This window comes from Rattus rattus, chromosome X, assembly GCF_011064425.1.
Source record: "Rattus rattus isolate New Zealand chromosome X, Rrattus_CSIRO_v1, whole genome shotgun sequence".
NCBI classification, from domain to species: Eukaryota; Metazoa; Chordata; class Mammalia; order Rodentia; family Muridae; genus Rattus; species Rattus rattus.
In genome coordinates, this window is record NC_046172.1 from 69,798,549 (window position 1) to 69,814,890 (window position 16,342).

General features: G+C 35.6%; 1 protein-coding gene across 1 annotated transcript in view; it reads left to right on the plus strand.

Annotated features, from left to right (window-relative positions):
- Positions 1 to 16,342, plus strand: part of Dach2 (dachshund family transcription factor 2) — a 487,343-nt gene that overhangs the window by 393,947 nt on the left and 77,054 nt on the right. Inside the window, 2 exon segments of the mRNA XM_032890177.1 lie at positions 9,094 to 9,229; positions 12,702 to 12,785. Coding sequence (XP_032746068.1) covers positions 9,094 to 9,229; positions 12,702 to 12,785 — 220 coding nt within the window.

Sequence of the window (16,342 nt, forward strand, 5' to 3'; positions counted from 1 at the left end):
TTTTGGTCTTTAAAAATTCATATATTTGTATAATGCATTCTCATTTCTCTCAGACTATCCCTTCTGATCTGTGTCCCATATTGATAAGCCCCATCCTGACTAAATGTCCCTTTCATATTTTTATTATGTTTATGAGCCATTGAATTATCACAGAACCACCTCTATGTCCAAGAATTTAGAACTATCCCGTGGAGCATAGTGGGGCATGTTTGAATAGTGAATACTTTGGTCAGTTAGTCATGGGCACTTACAAGCATAGCAATACTGCAGTAGTACCATCATGGGTCTGATGGTTAAAGTAAGTTCAAGGGCATGACACAAAGTTTGACTTGTTACAATGTGAAAGGGTAAATGAAAGACTGATAGCATAGTATAGCTTTCATGATGTCAGTATCCACCATGGAGTGGAGTATTGCAATGATGGGGCAATGTAACTGTTTGAAGGCCACCTACATTTCTGTGAGTAACCCCTCCCCCACCCTCTATAAGATAGCCCCCAAATCTTATTTGTTTAGTACACTGTACTTTGGTGGAATTCTCCCTTTGTTTTTTTTTTTTCACATGCACCTTATCGTTAGTGAATGCATGTTTGTATATTATTAGGAAAAGTTAAAGTAACAAATTGTTACCATGTGTGGAATATGGCATAAATAAAAATGGACTTGGAAGGAATGATTTTATGTCCCTTGCGTGGATGGCAAAGTATATAATTGAGGCTGTAGTGTTTGATGTAGATGTAGTTTTGAGGCAATCATAGCATGATATCCATATACGGTATATGATAGTGCAGCTTCTCACCACTGTGGTAGTTTCATGGATCTTGGTCTGGGCCTTAATATGTGTAGGGTCATCATGAGGTGGAATATCTCAGGTGGAATACCATCTTCTTCCATGTGATATGGTGTGGAATTCCTACTTGATGACTGGGGTGTACTATGTGAATATGAGTGTATCCTGAAAATAGTTGAATTAGAGAATGTACCATTCAAGTCTCTGAAGACAGCTCAAATGAGAAGAGATTGTCAGAAAGTCATCACAGAAGTTGCATGGCTGCTGTAATACATAATGAGTCTTTCAATATTGAGTCAGTGTTGACTGCCCAGTTGAAATGTGCTTGTGTTTCAAAAGAATTACAGAGCAGGGATGAAGCTAGCACCCTCCACTTATTCTCTGATTCAGTAGGTAAATTGGATGACAGAGCAAATAAGATTGGGGAATTGGCTTGCCATTCATTATACCTAATGATTCTAAAGGGAAAGTGAATTCAAATTACCTCAATGATAATGATACGGTGCTGAGCTCCCCAAACTTGGAAACTTGCAAGAGACAGAAAGGAAAGGGAAAGAAACTGAGGTGGGAGTGATAGAAAACACTGCTCAAAGTGAATCTTTCCTCTGACACAAAGGAAAGAAAAAAGTCTCAGGATACAGACCAATGCCTTAATAATGCACTGCCACAAGATAAAATTGGTACAGGTAATGGATCAAATATTTTAGTTTTGTATCATTTTTTCTTATTATTTAATTTAGTAGTCCTTTAGTTGTTGACATCTGAGATCATTATGCATTCCAAGTAAGGGTGAGCAGATCTCAGAATCAACACATTTTAAACAATTAAAGAGGAAACAACCAAAATGGAAAAGAAGTTTCAACAATAGTCATCTAGTTAGGATTCATATCTTGAATATACAAACAAACTAAAAATATAAATATTAAGGAAACAAAAACAATAACCAAAGTAAAAATGAAGTGAGTTACAGAACGTAAGAGTTCTTAGAAGTACAAGTGACAGGAAAACACCTAAAGATGTTCAGTATCACTAGCCAAGATAAGTGTATATTAAAACTATATGTAGATCCCATCTCATGCCAGAGAATGACCATTATTAAGTATACAAATAACAACAACTAGTGTGGATGATAAGAAAGGAGAACCCTTACATACTGGTAATGAGAATAAAAAATAACTCAGCCACTCTGGAAATCATCTAGAAGTCTCTCTGAAAAACTTAAAGTAGATCTACCATATTATCCAGGTATTCCACTCCTGGGCATATATTCAGAAGACTCAATACCCTACCCCAGAGACACCTGCTCATCTAATCCAATGCTAATCTTTTTATAATAGCTTGGAAATGTCTTCAGCCTAGATGTTCATCAGTAAGTGAACAGATAAGGAAAATGTGGTATATATACAGAGTGGAATTATTCCCCCACAAACAAAAATCAATCAAGAAATTTTAGAGGTAAATGGATGGAACTTGAAAGAACATTTTTACCGAATGAGATAACACATTACCATAAAGGCAACTATCTCATGTTCTCTCTCATATCTGGGTTCTAACTTCACTATTTCCTGTGTATAAATTTGGGTAAATGGATGGCAGGAAACTAGAATGGCATTATTGGAGAGAGATATATCAAGGGAGAAGGGGTAGTAGATCATTAGATTTCTAATGATTTCTATTGTTTTACCCCTTAAGTCAGGCTTTCCAAATTCATTAACTGTTTCACATAATAGAGCAAATAGAAATTAGGAAGATAAATTATTAAAGTACAAGTTTTCTTATCAAATGCTAATTTTAAGTATGTTGGGCACAATGCTTTTTAAAGTATCATTATTTTGTTACTATTTATATTAGTGTGTGGATGGTCCTCCAATCGTCCTTTATTCATTATGAGTCGTATTTTTTTACAAGGTAGTATAAATGTTAATATCAGTGTCAGTTGTCCTGTTTTTCCCAAATTAACAATATCAATCACTAAGAACAATCCACTTATATTATAGCAGGATATAAGGGAAGTGTGTCTGTGTATACCTCTGTGTGTGGTTCCTTGTATAACTACACAATAATGTTGATCTGTCAGTTATAATGTTCCCAGCAACTAATGTGTATTCTTCTTGTCCGTTCACTTATATTCTGTTGACAGATATAATTAATTAAATTAAATATTTTTACCAAATTATATTACAATAAACCAGAAATGGTCTCATATTTGGAATTACTACTATTATTAAATTTATTTTTTATTTTTGTGTATGGATGTTTTGCCTGCATGAATGTCTATGTATAATGTGTGTATCTGCTGTTCATGGAGGCCCTCAGAAGGTGTCAGACTCCCTAGGTCTGGAGTTATAGATAGTGATGAATTGCAATTTGGGTGCTGGTAATTTAGCTTACAGCCTCTGAAGAAGCAGCTTGTGATCATAGGTATAAAGCCATCACTCCACCCTCATGTATGATTAAATTATTTTCTGAGATATATTTTGTGTGCATAGGTGTGTGTTCATGAATACTTACTATGAGGAATATATATAATGAGATAACCAATCAGGTGTGATTCTTTTGACTTGTAAACTTCCGGTCTTGAAATGATTTGTGGTTTAAAGCCTCTATATAGATCTTTATGAACTTTCTCAAACATCCCTCCAAACTAAAAAAGCGTGTTTTTCTAAATTTTTTGGAGGGTGGGGAGTCGGGAGAGAGTGGAAAGGTGGGTAGGGGAGTACCCTTATGGAGGCAGGAGGTGGGGAGATGAGATAGGGGGATTCCGGAGGGGAAACTGGGAGGAGTGATAACATTTGAAATGAAAATAAAGAAAATGTCCAATAAAAATGAAAAAATAACTTAAAAACATACTGTCTATTTACAATAACCTATTTTTAGAAGAAACACTATAGCTGATATACTGTCTACAACTCAGTTCAGTAAAATTATATATTACCTAAGTGCTATTATAATATAAAATGTAACTTCAAAACAAACATGGTACCATGATAACTCTATTAGAATTTTCCTAGTTTGCTTCTTACCCCCTGTGTTAAACAGCCTAACCAAAAGCAACTTGGGAGGAGGGGACTTTTCTTTTTAACCATTAATTAAGAAAATGTCCCACAGATGTGCTGACAAGCCAATTTAATATGTGTAATTCCACAATTGTTTCTCAGTTTGTGTCAAGTTGACAAAAAACTAACCAGTACATGTTCACAATGCTGTTATAACAAATTATCATAAATTTAGTGGCTTCAAGCAATGCAAATTTGTCATGTTATAGTTTTATAGGTCAAAAATAAGAAATAAGATTAATGTGGCCAAAGTCAAGGTGCTAGCAAGCTCATATTCTTTTTCTAGATCCAAAACTGAATATGTTTCTATGTCATTTTCAGCTTCTACAAGCCATTTTGCTTCTTGACTCATGGCCTCTTTTACCTCCAATGCCAACAATATTGTACCCTTTTTTGACCTTTAAAATTTTTCAAAAACTTGTGATAAAATAGAGTTCACTGAAAATAATATGATAAGCCTAATGTAATATTTTCAATCATACCTGGGTAGTCCCTTCGGCTATATAATTTACTGCTTAATATCTATTCAGTTTCCTGGCAATTGAGATATAAGTTGGGCATCTTAGGAAGAAAAGTGCCAACATTCTGCCTGCTGAAATGACAGATATTGCAGAATATTAACTTATACAAATGAAGTAGTAACTTTTAATTATCTTTTAATTATTTTAAAATGAACTTCTTGGGTGATTTACAAATTTTGAGGTCATCATGCAAAATCAATATGAAAATATACAAGCACAAACTTGGTAAACTAATTTTTAATATTGTAAGGATTGGACTGTTGATGATGCAATTACAGAAAATTAGATGGAGCATTTAGTGTAAGGAATTTATATGGATGAAGTACTTTATCACTGGATTTTTATTGGTAAATTATATTTATTCTATATGAGCATTAACACTAAAATTGTTTTTTGTTGTGATTTTTTATTAGATATATTTCTTTATTTACATTTCAAATGTTATACCCTTCTTTCCTGTCCATAAACCCCCTCCCTCCCTCCCCCATACAGGTGTTCCCCCCATCCACCCCTTTACAACCCCCCAACATTCCCCTGCACTGGGGTCCAACCTTGGCAGGACCAAGGACTTTCCTTTCCACTGGTGCCCAACAAGGCTATTCTCTGCTACCTATGGAGTTGGAGCCCAGGGTCAGTCCATGTATAGTCTTTGGGTAGTGGCTTAGTCCCTGGAAGCTCTGGTTGGTTGGCATTGTTGTTCTTATGGGGTTGCAAACCCCTTCAGCTCTTTCAATACTTCCTCTAATTCCCCCAAAGGGGGTCCTGTTCTCAGTTCAGTGGTTTGCTGTTAACATTCACCTCTGTATTTGACATGCTCTGGATGTGTCTCTTGGGAGAGATCTATATCCGATCCCTTTAAAAATTTAGTTTTTACATTGATCATATTAACTTAACATTCAGATTCCTTTTTAAGTATAATATTCAAAAAGATATTGAATAGCTTCAGTGCTTTATAGATTTTATACCTGGCTACAGGAGGTGCGCTCTTCAGGTTCCATGTCTCCACTGGTAGGCATCTCAGCTAAGGTTGCCTTCATTGACTCCTGGGATCCTCTACTAGCCTAGGTTTCTGGGACGTCCTAGAGGTTCCCCCCACCAAACACGCCCTTCAGCTATATGTTTCCATTCACTCTCCTGGACCTGTGAACCTCTCCCCTATCTCTCACCACACCTGATCCTGTCCCTAAATTCCCCTCCTCCTGCCTCTCACCCAATTCCCTTCCTCCTTTTGACTCCATTGTTCCCTCTTCTAATATGATTCAAGCATGCTCAATTAGACCTTCCTTCTTGCTTAACTTCTTTGAGTCTGTACTTTGTGGCTAATATCTACTTACCAGTGAATACATACCATATATATCCTCTTGGGTCTGGGTTACTTCACTCAGGATGATATTTTCTAGTTCCATCCATTTGCATGCAAATTTCATAACGTTGTTTTTTTTTTATTTTGTCTGTTACTTTTATTTATGTATTTTTCCTTTTTTTTTACACTCCAGATTTTATTCCCCTCCTGGTCCTTTTGTTTTTTATTAGCTGAATAGTGTTTCATTGTATAAAAGAATGACATTTTCTGTATCCATTCTTTGGTTGGGGGACATCTGGGTTGTTTCCAGTTATTGACTAAATAAGGCTGCTATGTAACATAGTGGAGCATACACCCCTGTCGGTATGGTGGAACACATTTTTGTTATATGCCCAGGAGCGATATGGTTGAATCTTCAGTTATTGCTATTTCAATTTACTGAGAAACCTCCAGATTTCTTTCCAGAGTAGTTTTACAAGTTTGCTATCCAACTAGCAATGGAGGAGTGTTCTTCTTTCTCCACATGTTTACCAGCATGTGCTGTCACTTGAGTTTTTGATCTTAGCCATTCTGATTGGTGTGAGGTTGAATCTCAGGTCATTTCTTGATTTGTATTTATTTCCTGATGACAAAAGACTTTGACATTTCTTTATGTGCTTCTTGGCCACTCAAGATTCCCCTATTGAGAATTTCTGTTTAGCTCCGTGCCTCATATTTATTTAATTATTTAATTATTTAATTTTTCTTTTTATTGGTTATTTTATTTATTTATATTTCAAATTTTATCCCCCAGTTCCCCTCCACAAACTGCCTATCTCCTCTCCCCTCCCTCCTGTCTCTATGAGGGTGCTCCCCACCTGCCCACCCACTCCAGCCTCAGTGCCCTAGCATTCCTCTACCCTGGGTCGTAGAGCCTCCACAGGACCAAGTGGCTCTCCTCCCAGTGATGGCCGATAAAGCAATCCTCTGCTACATATCTAGCTGGAGCCATGGGTTTCCCTGTGTGTATTCTTTGGTTGATGGTTTAGTCCCTGGGAGCTTTGGAGGGTCTGGTTGGTTGATATTGTTGTTTTTCCTATGGGGTTGTAAACCCCTTCAGTTTCTTCAGTCCTTTCTCTAACTCCTCCATTAGGGTCCCCATGATCTGTCAGAAGTTTGCCTATGTGCATCTGCCTCTGTATTTGTCATGCTCTGGCAGAGCCTCTCAGGGTGCAGCTATATCAGGGTCCTGTCACCAAGTGCTTTTTGGTATCAGCAATTTTGTCTGGATTTGGTGTCTACAGATGGGTGGATGCCTGGGTGGGGCAGTCTTTGGATGGCCTTTCCTACAGTCTCTGCTCCACTCTTTTCCTGTGCATTTCCTTTTGACAGGAGGAATTCTACATTAATATTTTTGAGGTGGGTGGGTGGCTCCATCCCTCAACTTGGTGTATCCCATTTTTTAATTGGGTTATTTGGTTTGTTGGAGTCTGACTTCTTGAGTTCTTTATATATTTTGGATATTAGCCCTTTTTTGGATGTAGTGGAAATCTTTTCCTAAACTGTAGATTGTCACTTTGACCTATTGATAGTTCTTTGCCTTTCAGAAGCTTTTTAGTTTCATGAGGTCATACTTATCAATTGTTGATCTTGGAACTTAAGCCATTGGTGTTCTGTTCAGAAAAGAGTCTTATGTACCAATGCGTTCAAAACTATTTCCCACTTTCTCTTCTATTAAATGGAGTGTAACCAGTTTTATGTTGAGGTCCTTGATCCACTTGAATTTGAGTTTCGTTCAGGGTAATAAATATAGATATATTCATATTCTTCTACAGGTACATATTTAGTTAGACCAACACTGTTTGTTGAAGATGTGTTTTTTTTTCCCCATAGTATAGTTTTGGCTTCATTTTCAAAAATAGGCCACCTCCTGTAGCTAGGTAGGAGGCCCAGTGAGAGACAAGGACTCTGATCTACCCACAAAACTTTCAACACAAAATGTGTCCTAGCTAAAAGAAATTCAGGGACACAGAGGTAGCAGAGACCAAAAATGCCCAACCAATGACTGACCCAACATGAAACCCATCCTACAGGCAAGCACCAATCCCTGACATTATTAAAGATACCCATTATTAAAGAAGCCTAGGCTAACTGTCTTCTGAGAGCTCTACCCAGCAGCAGACTGAAACATGCAAATAGCCAGAGCCAAACATTGGACATAGGTCCAGGACTCTTATGAGAGAGTTGGCAGAAGGATTGAAGTCCCTGAAGGGGATAGAAACCCCACAGGTAGACCAACAGATTTTAACCTGGACCTCTGGTAGTTCACAGAGACTAAGTCACCAACCAAGGAATGAGGTCCCAGCACATATGTAGCAGACATCCAGCTCAGTCTCCATGGCTGCCTTATCTGGCCTCATTGAGAAAGGATGTGCCTAAACTGGCAAAGACTTGATATGCAAGGGTAGGGAGATACCCAGAGGAGAGCTTATCCATTTCACAGGATGGGGAATGACGAAAAAGGTTCTGTGAGGGGCATACTGGGAGGGGGAGCAACGTTTGTTCTGTAAATAAATAAATAAATATAAATAAATAAAAATGACATTGTATAAAGATGAATCCTAAAAGTCATTTTGTTGGTAGAAATCAGCACATGTCTGTTATAAATTCTGATACATTAAAGCATATTGTTTCCAAATATTCCTGCATTCAGAAAAATTACCCAACAAATATAACATTTGACATGTTTTACAGGGCTCTTGTGGACCTGTATTTGTAAATCCTCCTTAATACAAATAATGTTACTCTTCAGACCCCGCATGGATTTTTCTCAGTCTAGACATTTGTGACATCTATAACCATTCCTCTGCACCTGTCTCTGTGTCTGTCTCTGTCTCTCTTTCTGTCTCTCCCCCTACCTGTACCCATTTTCAGTCCAATTGTTATTATTGCATGTCTTTCTCAACTGTTGCTCTCCACCTTTTGTTGTTTTGAGTTAGAGTCTCTCCTTGAACCTAGAACTAAGTGTTTTAGCCAGCCTAGCTGGTCAGTGGTGTCTGGAGATGCTCTGGTAGCTGCCTCTTTCAGTGCTGGAGTTATACTTGTATGGTGACACAACCACTTCTTTTATGTGGAGACTTTGAATTTGAACTCAGGTCTTATGCATACACACAGCACTTGACCCACTGATGTATCTCTCTATGCTCCCATTTATGAAGTTTTAAGAAAGGCAACTTAACCTAACTTCATTTTAGCCCCATGCAGCCTTCTATTATTTAATTGTAATGGCGTATTTCTCCAAAGGTATCTAAGTATTCAAGTTCACATAGTGTGCTGTGTATTCTTTCAGGATAAGTATAAGATGGATATTTCTAATGCTATTGCTAACATTTTCATGAAAATTTTAGCACACATGTGAATCATTTTCTATTTCATTTTGGGTTAGGAACGGATTCCAGAGAGTCCTTCTCCTGCTCCATCTCTGGAAGAGAGTCATCGTCCTGGGAGCCAGACCTCCTCCCACCCAAGCAGCAGTGTGTCCAGCTCTCCTTCACAGATGGATCATCAATCTGAGAGAATGGGTGAGTGATTTCCCTAAAGTAAATAATTGGAAGATACTCTTTTAGGTGACTCCATATTATTCAACTGAGCCAGGAAAATCCTGGAAGAACTGGCATTCCTTTAATATGAATGCTTTTTGAAATAATCATAGTTTGGGAAGCAATTCAGGAAACAGTAGAAACAGTAGAGAATGTTAGCCTTTTCATACCCACCATAGTTTTTTTGTTTGTTTGTTTTCCTTTTTATTTTTTTTTATTTATACATGATCATTTATGTACATCCAGATGCCCAAGGAGGAAGGAGAGAATGTCAGACCTCCTGGAGCTAGAGTTACAGTGGTGGATGTTGGGAACTGCATTTAGGTCCTGTTGACCACAGAACTTTCTGTCTGGTCCCTTAAGCAGTTAAAAGATCTATCTTTTTTTTTTTTTTTTTTTTTGGAACTGAGGAACGAACCCAAGTGCTCTACCACTGAGCTAAATCCCCAACATTCCTTTTCCTTTTTTAAAATTAATCATTCCATTTGTTTACATCTCAAATAATAGTCCACTTCCCAGTTACCTCTTCATAAGACCCAAATCCCACAACTTCTGTCTCCTCCCTCCCTTTTGCCTCTATGAGGGTGCTCATTCACTCACCCACCCTCCCCACCCCCGCCAACATTCCCCTACTCTGGGGTATCAAGCCTCCCCAGAAACAAGGGCCTCCCCTCCCATTGATGTCAGACAAGGCCATTCTCTGCTACCTATGAATCCAGGGATCCCTCACTGTACCCTCCTAGTTGGTGGTCTAGTCCCTGAGCATACTGGGTGGTCTGGCCAGCTGATGTTGTTCTTCCTATGGGGTTGCAATCCTTCTCAGCTCCTCTAGTCTCTCCACCAGCTCTCCCTGAGCTCAGTCTGATAATTGATTGCAAGCATCCACTTCTGTATTGGTCAGTTGGTGGCTGAACCTCCCAAGGAGTAGACATCCCAGGTTCCTGTCAATAAGTGTCTCTTGGCAAAGGTGTCAGTGTTGGGTTTGGTGTCTGCAGACAGGATGAATCCCCAGGTGGGGAAGTCCTCAAATGGCCTTTGCTTCAGGCTCTGCTCCATTTTTTGTCCCTATTCTTCCTTTGGGCAGGAACATTTCCAGGTTGAAAACTTTGAGATGGATGTGGGGCCCATCCCACAACTGGGGGCTGTGCCTATCACTTAGAGGTGGTCTCTATAGGTTCTATCTACGCTTCTCTGCTAAAATCATCCCCATTGGGGCTTGGGAGTCTCTAATTTCCCTGGCATCTCCTAATCTCTTGGGACTGATACCATGAGATACTTATTGGTATACTATATATTTTATATGAATGTGCTGGTATGCACTATTTACTATTAAACATTGTAGTTGTGACATGCGCAGCATCCCTGAGATATTTGATATAACATAATACTGTAGATAATGACTCATTTAAAGATAATTATAAAGCTAACTGACATACAATATGCCAGTGTTAAGTGCATTTTTTTACAATTTTTTTTCTCACAAAATTTACCTCTTAGAAATTATAAAGGGGCCTATCTGACACTTGAATTTGTCTATATGATTTTTACTATAGCTATTTTTAAATTTTTAGGTAATACATTTAACCATTATTAATTTCATTGTCTATAATATGGAAACATTTACTTTTATCCCTGTTGCTCTGAAATATTGTGAGATATAATCTTGACTATCTTTGCGAAAAACATTTCAGAATGTCAAAGTGCTAAAAAAAATTTGAGAAGATAAATATATTTTGTTGTTTTTATTTTTACTTTGCTTAACATTTCATTCTCTATGATCTTACTCATCTATATAGAAATTGTCAGAAACATTCAGCTAAATAAATTCTCACTATAAAATATTATGTTTTTTTTTTATCCTGGTAAAATGTTCCTAACTCTTCTATTTTTACACAATCCAGTATCCTATGTTTATATTTTCTTTTATTAAAATGATTTCTGATTTTTCCAGCAATCCATCTCCAGAAATGTTTTATGTGTTTTAGATTTTCACAGTTCATAGTAGTGCTTATTTTAGGCTCTCCAAAATAATTGGATGCTGAAGGAGGAGAGGAATTCAGGAGATTAGGATCTGTATTCTGTTCTGAATTTGTGCTACGGAAAGATAGAGATAATTTCTTCTTCATGTAACTTTATCTATATCTATGTTTATCAGAATTATATATTTTCTGTGTTCCCAGTTTAATATATACCTCAGTGATTCTTAAACAAAACTGTACATTATAATAACCTGTGGAATTTTTTGAATGTACTATGAATTTAATTCACTTGAGATAGAACATAGTTTGAGCATCAACATGTTTTGCTTCTCTGTCTCCTTGGGAGTTCCTAATGCAGAGTGAGGTTAAAGACATGATGAGTATCAGCTTGAAGATTCTGTTCTTTAGTGATCAAGTTTTAATTCCCAGAAAGAGGTATTTAACCTTTCTTCTAGGTTATGGGCAGGGACTACCTAGCTTTTAAAAGTTTGAGTACAAATGATTGTAGGAGATCTGAACAAGACAAGAAGCTATAACTAAATAAATTTATTGAATCAAAAACTAAGTAAAGAATATATTATTCTGTTGGTGTAATCATATTGGATTATTGAAAAAACATGGAAGCTACTTATTTCTATATAATCTATTTATGCAGGAGAGAGAATCAGTTATTGAGTGCTGAATTAAAGTTGAATGTATAGGGAAATATACTTGCCAAATGTTATGGCATATGAGAATGGGTATTATATTTCAAAGTAAAATAAAATATTTCACATGAATTGGAATATCTTAGAAAACTATTGACAAATAATGCATATGCAATTCCATTGACAGTGATTTTCAGTATATGCACATTTCACAACTGCCCAACCATGATAGAAATGTTTCTACAATTGAATAGAAAGGTGTAATAGATTTTAGCTGTAAAATTGCAATATCTTATTTCTGGAGCTGTAATGTTTCAGTGAAATATAACTGCAAAAAATGAAATAATACATTGCAAATTATTGTTTTTCTTCTGTAAGTGTAAATGTTTTGCAAAGACTCAGAAAATTATATCCTAATATGAATTTTGTATATATTTAGGAATGTTTCCACAGTAAGTTAAAGGCAAAATTATTTTAACCTCATGAATGATTAACTGATAAACTCATTTATTAAGTACATTGAGTTTATTATTTATATAGCTAAAAAACTAATTTGCATAATCATTTTAAAAAAGAAATACATATATGATATAAATAGTATATATTAGAACATTGCTAGTACTAAATGTGAATGATACTTTAAAGTTCGCCATGAATTGTCATCTTAGTGATGTTCATGATTTTGGCTATCATAGCAAATCTTTCTTATGTAGCAGAAGTATATAAAATAAATGTAAAAAGTTGGAGTATGTCAGTCGTTTATGTACTTTTATAAATTATGTGGGTATTTTGCCTGAAACTATACCCAGTTCCCTTTTTCATTTTTAGTTATGATGCCCAACAATAGAGAAGAAATTATTATTGACCAAGATAATGGACAAAGCATAAAAAAATTCCAAAGGGATAATAAAGGTAAAATGATTTTGGCTTATTTGATATGTGTATGAAGATTAGACCCTAACTCAGTACTCTAGTAGTGTATATCTTATTGGCATTTATCCAAGTCAGAGTAGACTACAGCTGTCATTGGATAAATTCTTTTGATTATGGACATAGTTTGTACAGATTTTTGTCTGGTGTGGTAGATTTGAAATCAAGATTAAAATTTTTAATGCATATGGTTAAAAAGTTTCACTCTGTATTTTAGTATGCCTTCTCAAGCTTTCTATATTATATATGTATATATGTATTATATGTAAAAATTTTAAATAGTTATATGACTCACTATATATAGTGAATCATTATATAATATATAATGCACGATTCACTATATATACTTAGTAAGTATATATTCACTAAAGATCTGCTTTTACTTTATACAAGGATATATTTTATATCTCTATTAAAATGTTTATATTATTCAGAACACAAGATTCAGTGTTAATGGAGATTTGTTTCTTACTTCTAGAGGCTAAACTTGCTTTGTTACCTAGATGAGTATTTTAGTTGTGTATTTGAAATTCACATTCACAAAATCAGAGTTGTTGTGATGGCAAAAGGCTGCTCTATTATGTATCCCAAACATTTTTAAAGGTATATGCTAATTTGGATATTTCAAATGAATCTTACCAAGAAATCTATTTAATACTCATTTGGGGAACAGATAAAAATGGTCTCAACTTCACTTATTATTTGCTGAAGCATATATCTTTGTTGAAGATAGAAAGTAAAGAAATTCCAAGTAATTCTTCCCTGAAGTGAAAGCTAAAATATAAAATAAAGTTCGATATTTTATTGTGGCTGCTACACTGCATTGCATAGTCGTACATATATACAAATATACATATATTTATATGCATTTATATATTCACTAAAGATCTGCTTTTACTTTATACAAGGATACATTTTATATCTCTATTAAAATGTTCATATTATTCAGAATACAACATTAAGTGTGATGAAGTGTTAATGGAGTTTTGTTTCTTACTTCTGGAAGCTAAACTTGCTTCATTATTACCTAGATGAGCATTTTAGTTGTAATTTGGAAAAATGTATGATTTTAATTTCAGTGATCTATGGTTGGTTTCCTTGCCACATGTTTAGTATTTTCTTAGCCAGATAATGAAAGACCATACCCTCTGGGACTGCATCATGCAAATGATTGATTACAGAATAGTTGTCAGAATGGAACAAATCTGATTCGATATATTAGAGAGCTTAAACTCTTAGGCAGGTAATGACATTCCAGTTAAAAATGAAACTTCATTCCTAATACAACGATTTGTTCCTGAGACTACTTTTTTTTTAAAACCAAATCAGACCTCTTTGAACACTGCTATAACAGAAGGATATAGGCATGTTAACTTATTTTGATAAAACAAAGTTGAGTGTATTTTTTATTGCTTTGGAATGGCACAGTAAACTCATTTCACTCAAATAGTTTGGCCATAAACTGATGAAGGGTCTTGATAGACAGTAGAAAACATGTCAAACTACATCTAAATATAATGGAAAGGTTTCTTTAAAAAATGACTTTTCATTTCAACTTTTCCCATTTTATTGTTATACTAAGGCAAAATTGTATTTTTTCATCTATACTTCAATTATTGAAAGGCAACAAGTTTCAGTGTAATCCTCAACATTTATTAAGTATGACAAATAAGCAGTTTATACAACTGGAGCAAACATATGCTTTCACATCTGCTTTGAATAACATCATCATAATTTTAAAGATGATTTATATCTTTGCAAACTATAAAATGCCAACATTGCTATTATTAACAAAATTCTGAAAATGAAGAAATGCTGCTATTTTTCATGCAGCTTAATGATTTCTGTACTTTGCAAAACTATAATGCAGGTCTTAAATAATTATTTGAACTTTGCATTGGACATTCATATGCAAGCATGTAAAGTTTATGTATTCTGTGTTCTGGGATTTCTTTACACAGAAGTCTTTCAAATTGTATCTAAAATGACTCACCAAATGACAGTTTTTATTTGAATTCAAATGTTCTAACTAAACTGACTACTCATTGAAATTGATTTTTATCTTTCTGTAGAGTTTGTGAAATAAATTAACCAAGTAAAATGTATAACATTATGTCACATGGTCCCTTTGGTGGTGACCTCATTGTCTCCTCAGCTCTAAGACCCCCAATTAAAGAAAACAAAGAGGGATTTTAATCTAAAAAATGATTCCAAGCAATTTTTTCTCATCGTTAATGCTCTATTTTTAAACTTTTGGAAAAGTTGGTAATATGCAACAGTATTCACTTCTATTTGGTCCATTTATATTGTATAATATAATGTTTTAAAGTTCACTGTTCATGAAGACACATTTTGGTGGTCACATCATAAAAATTCTTCAGGTTATTTAAAATTCTGAATATGAAACAAAAACAAAACTGAGGTTCTGTGCAGTATAGTAACATTCTCATAGCACACTAATAATTAGGCTAGTCACATGTAGAAATAGTCGGGATATGAATGAGTAGTATAAAAACATGGTATGGACAAGGGGCAGGCAATGCTTTACAGAGATCATTGTGCCTGAGATTTACAAGGAAAACAGTCATTTTACTGACTCAAAAGTCCTGAGTACTGAAAAACGTGTGTTAATAAGCTATATCCACATGTTCTTCGCAGCAATTATGGTGGATATTCGCTGTATATTGTTGTTTCTACAACGTGGTTACATTCAGTAAATGATTATCAAAACACATATAGATTAATCTGGGTAAGAAATAATGGGAATGGAAGAGTGCATAGTTTAAATTTTAGCTTTGAATTAATGGAAGAATTGTTCTTGTGAATATTTTGAACATTGTAAATTTTACGTATTTTATTTTTTATTTGTTCTCATATATTCCATCCCAACTGCAGTTTCTCATCCCTCCTCTCCTCCAAGTTTCTACTTCGAATATCTCCTTACCCCCAGTCTACTCCTCCTTAGTTTACCTTCAGAAAAGATCAGGCCTCCCACGAATATCAAACAAACATGGCATGTACAGTTGCAGTAAGATTAGGCATCTCCCTTCATAGTATGGCTGAACAAGGGAATCCAGTAGGAGAAAAAGACGTCCCAAAAGCAAGCAACAGAATCAGATATCCCTATTTTAACTTTGAGGCATCATACAAAATTATGAAATCACCCAACTATAAATGATATGACATGGTCACGTCAGCCCCAGGGAGGCTCTCTGATTATCCGTTCAGTTTTTGTGAGCCCCTATTAGCCCAGGTTACTTGATTCTACCGTTTATCTTTTGGTGTCCTTGACCCATCTTGTTCCTACAATCCTTCCTCTTCAACAGGATCCCCCAGGCTCAATGTATTTGTTTGGCTCTGAGTCTATGCAACTGTTTCTATCAGTTGCTAGGTTTGCTTCTCTGATGGGGATTGGCCAGGCTCCTGTCTACACGTATAGCAGGGTATCATGAGGAATCATTTTATTGATTATTTTTGATCCAGGTGTGTTTGGTTCCATCCTAGGTCTCTTGGTTCTACAGACTCTGGTAGCTGGCCCT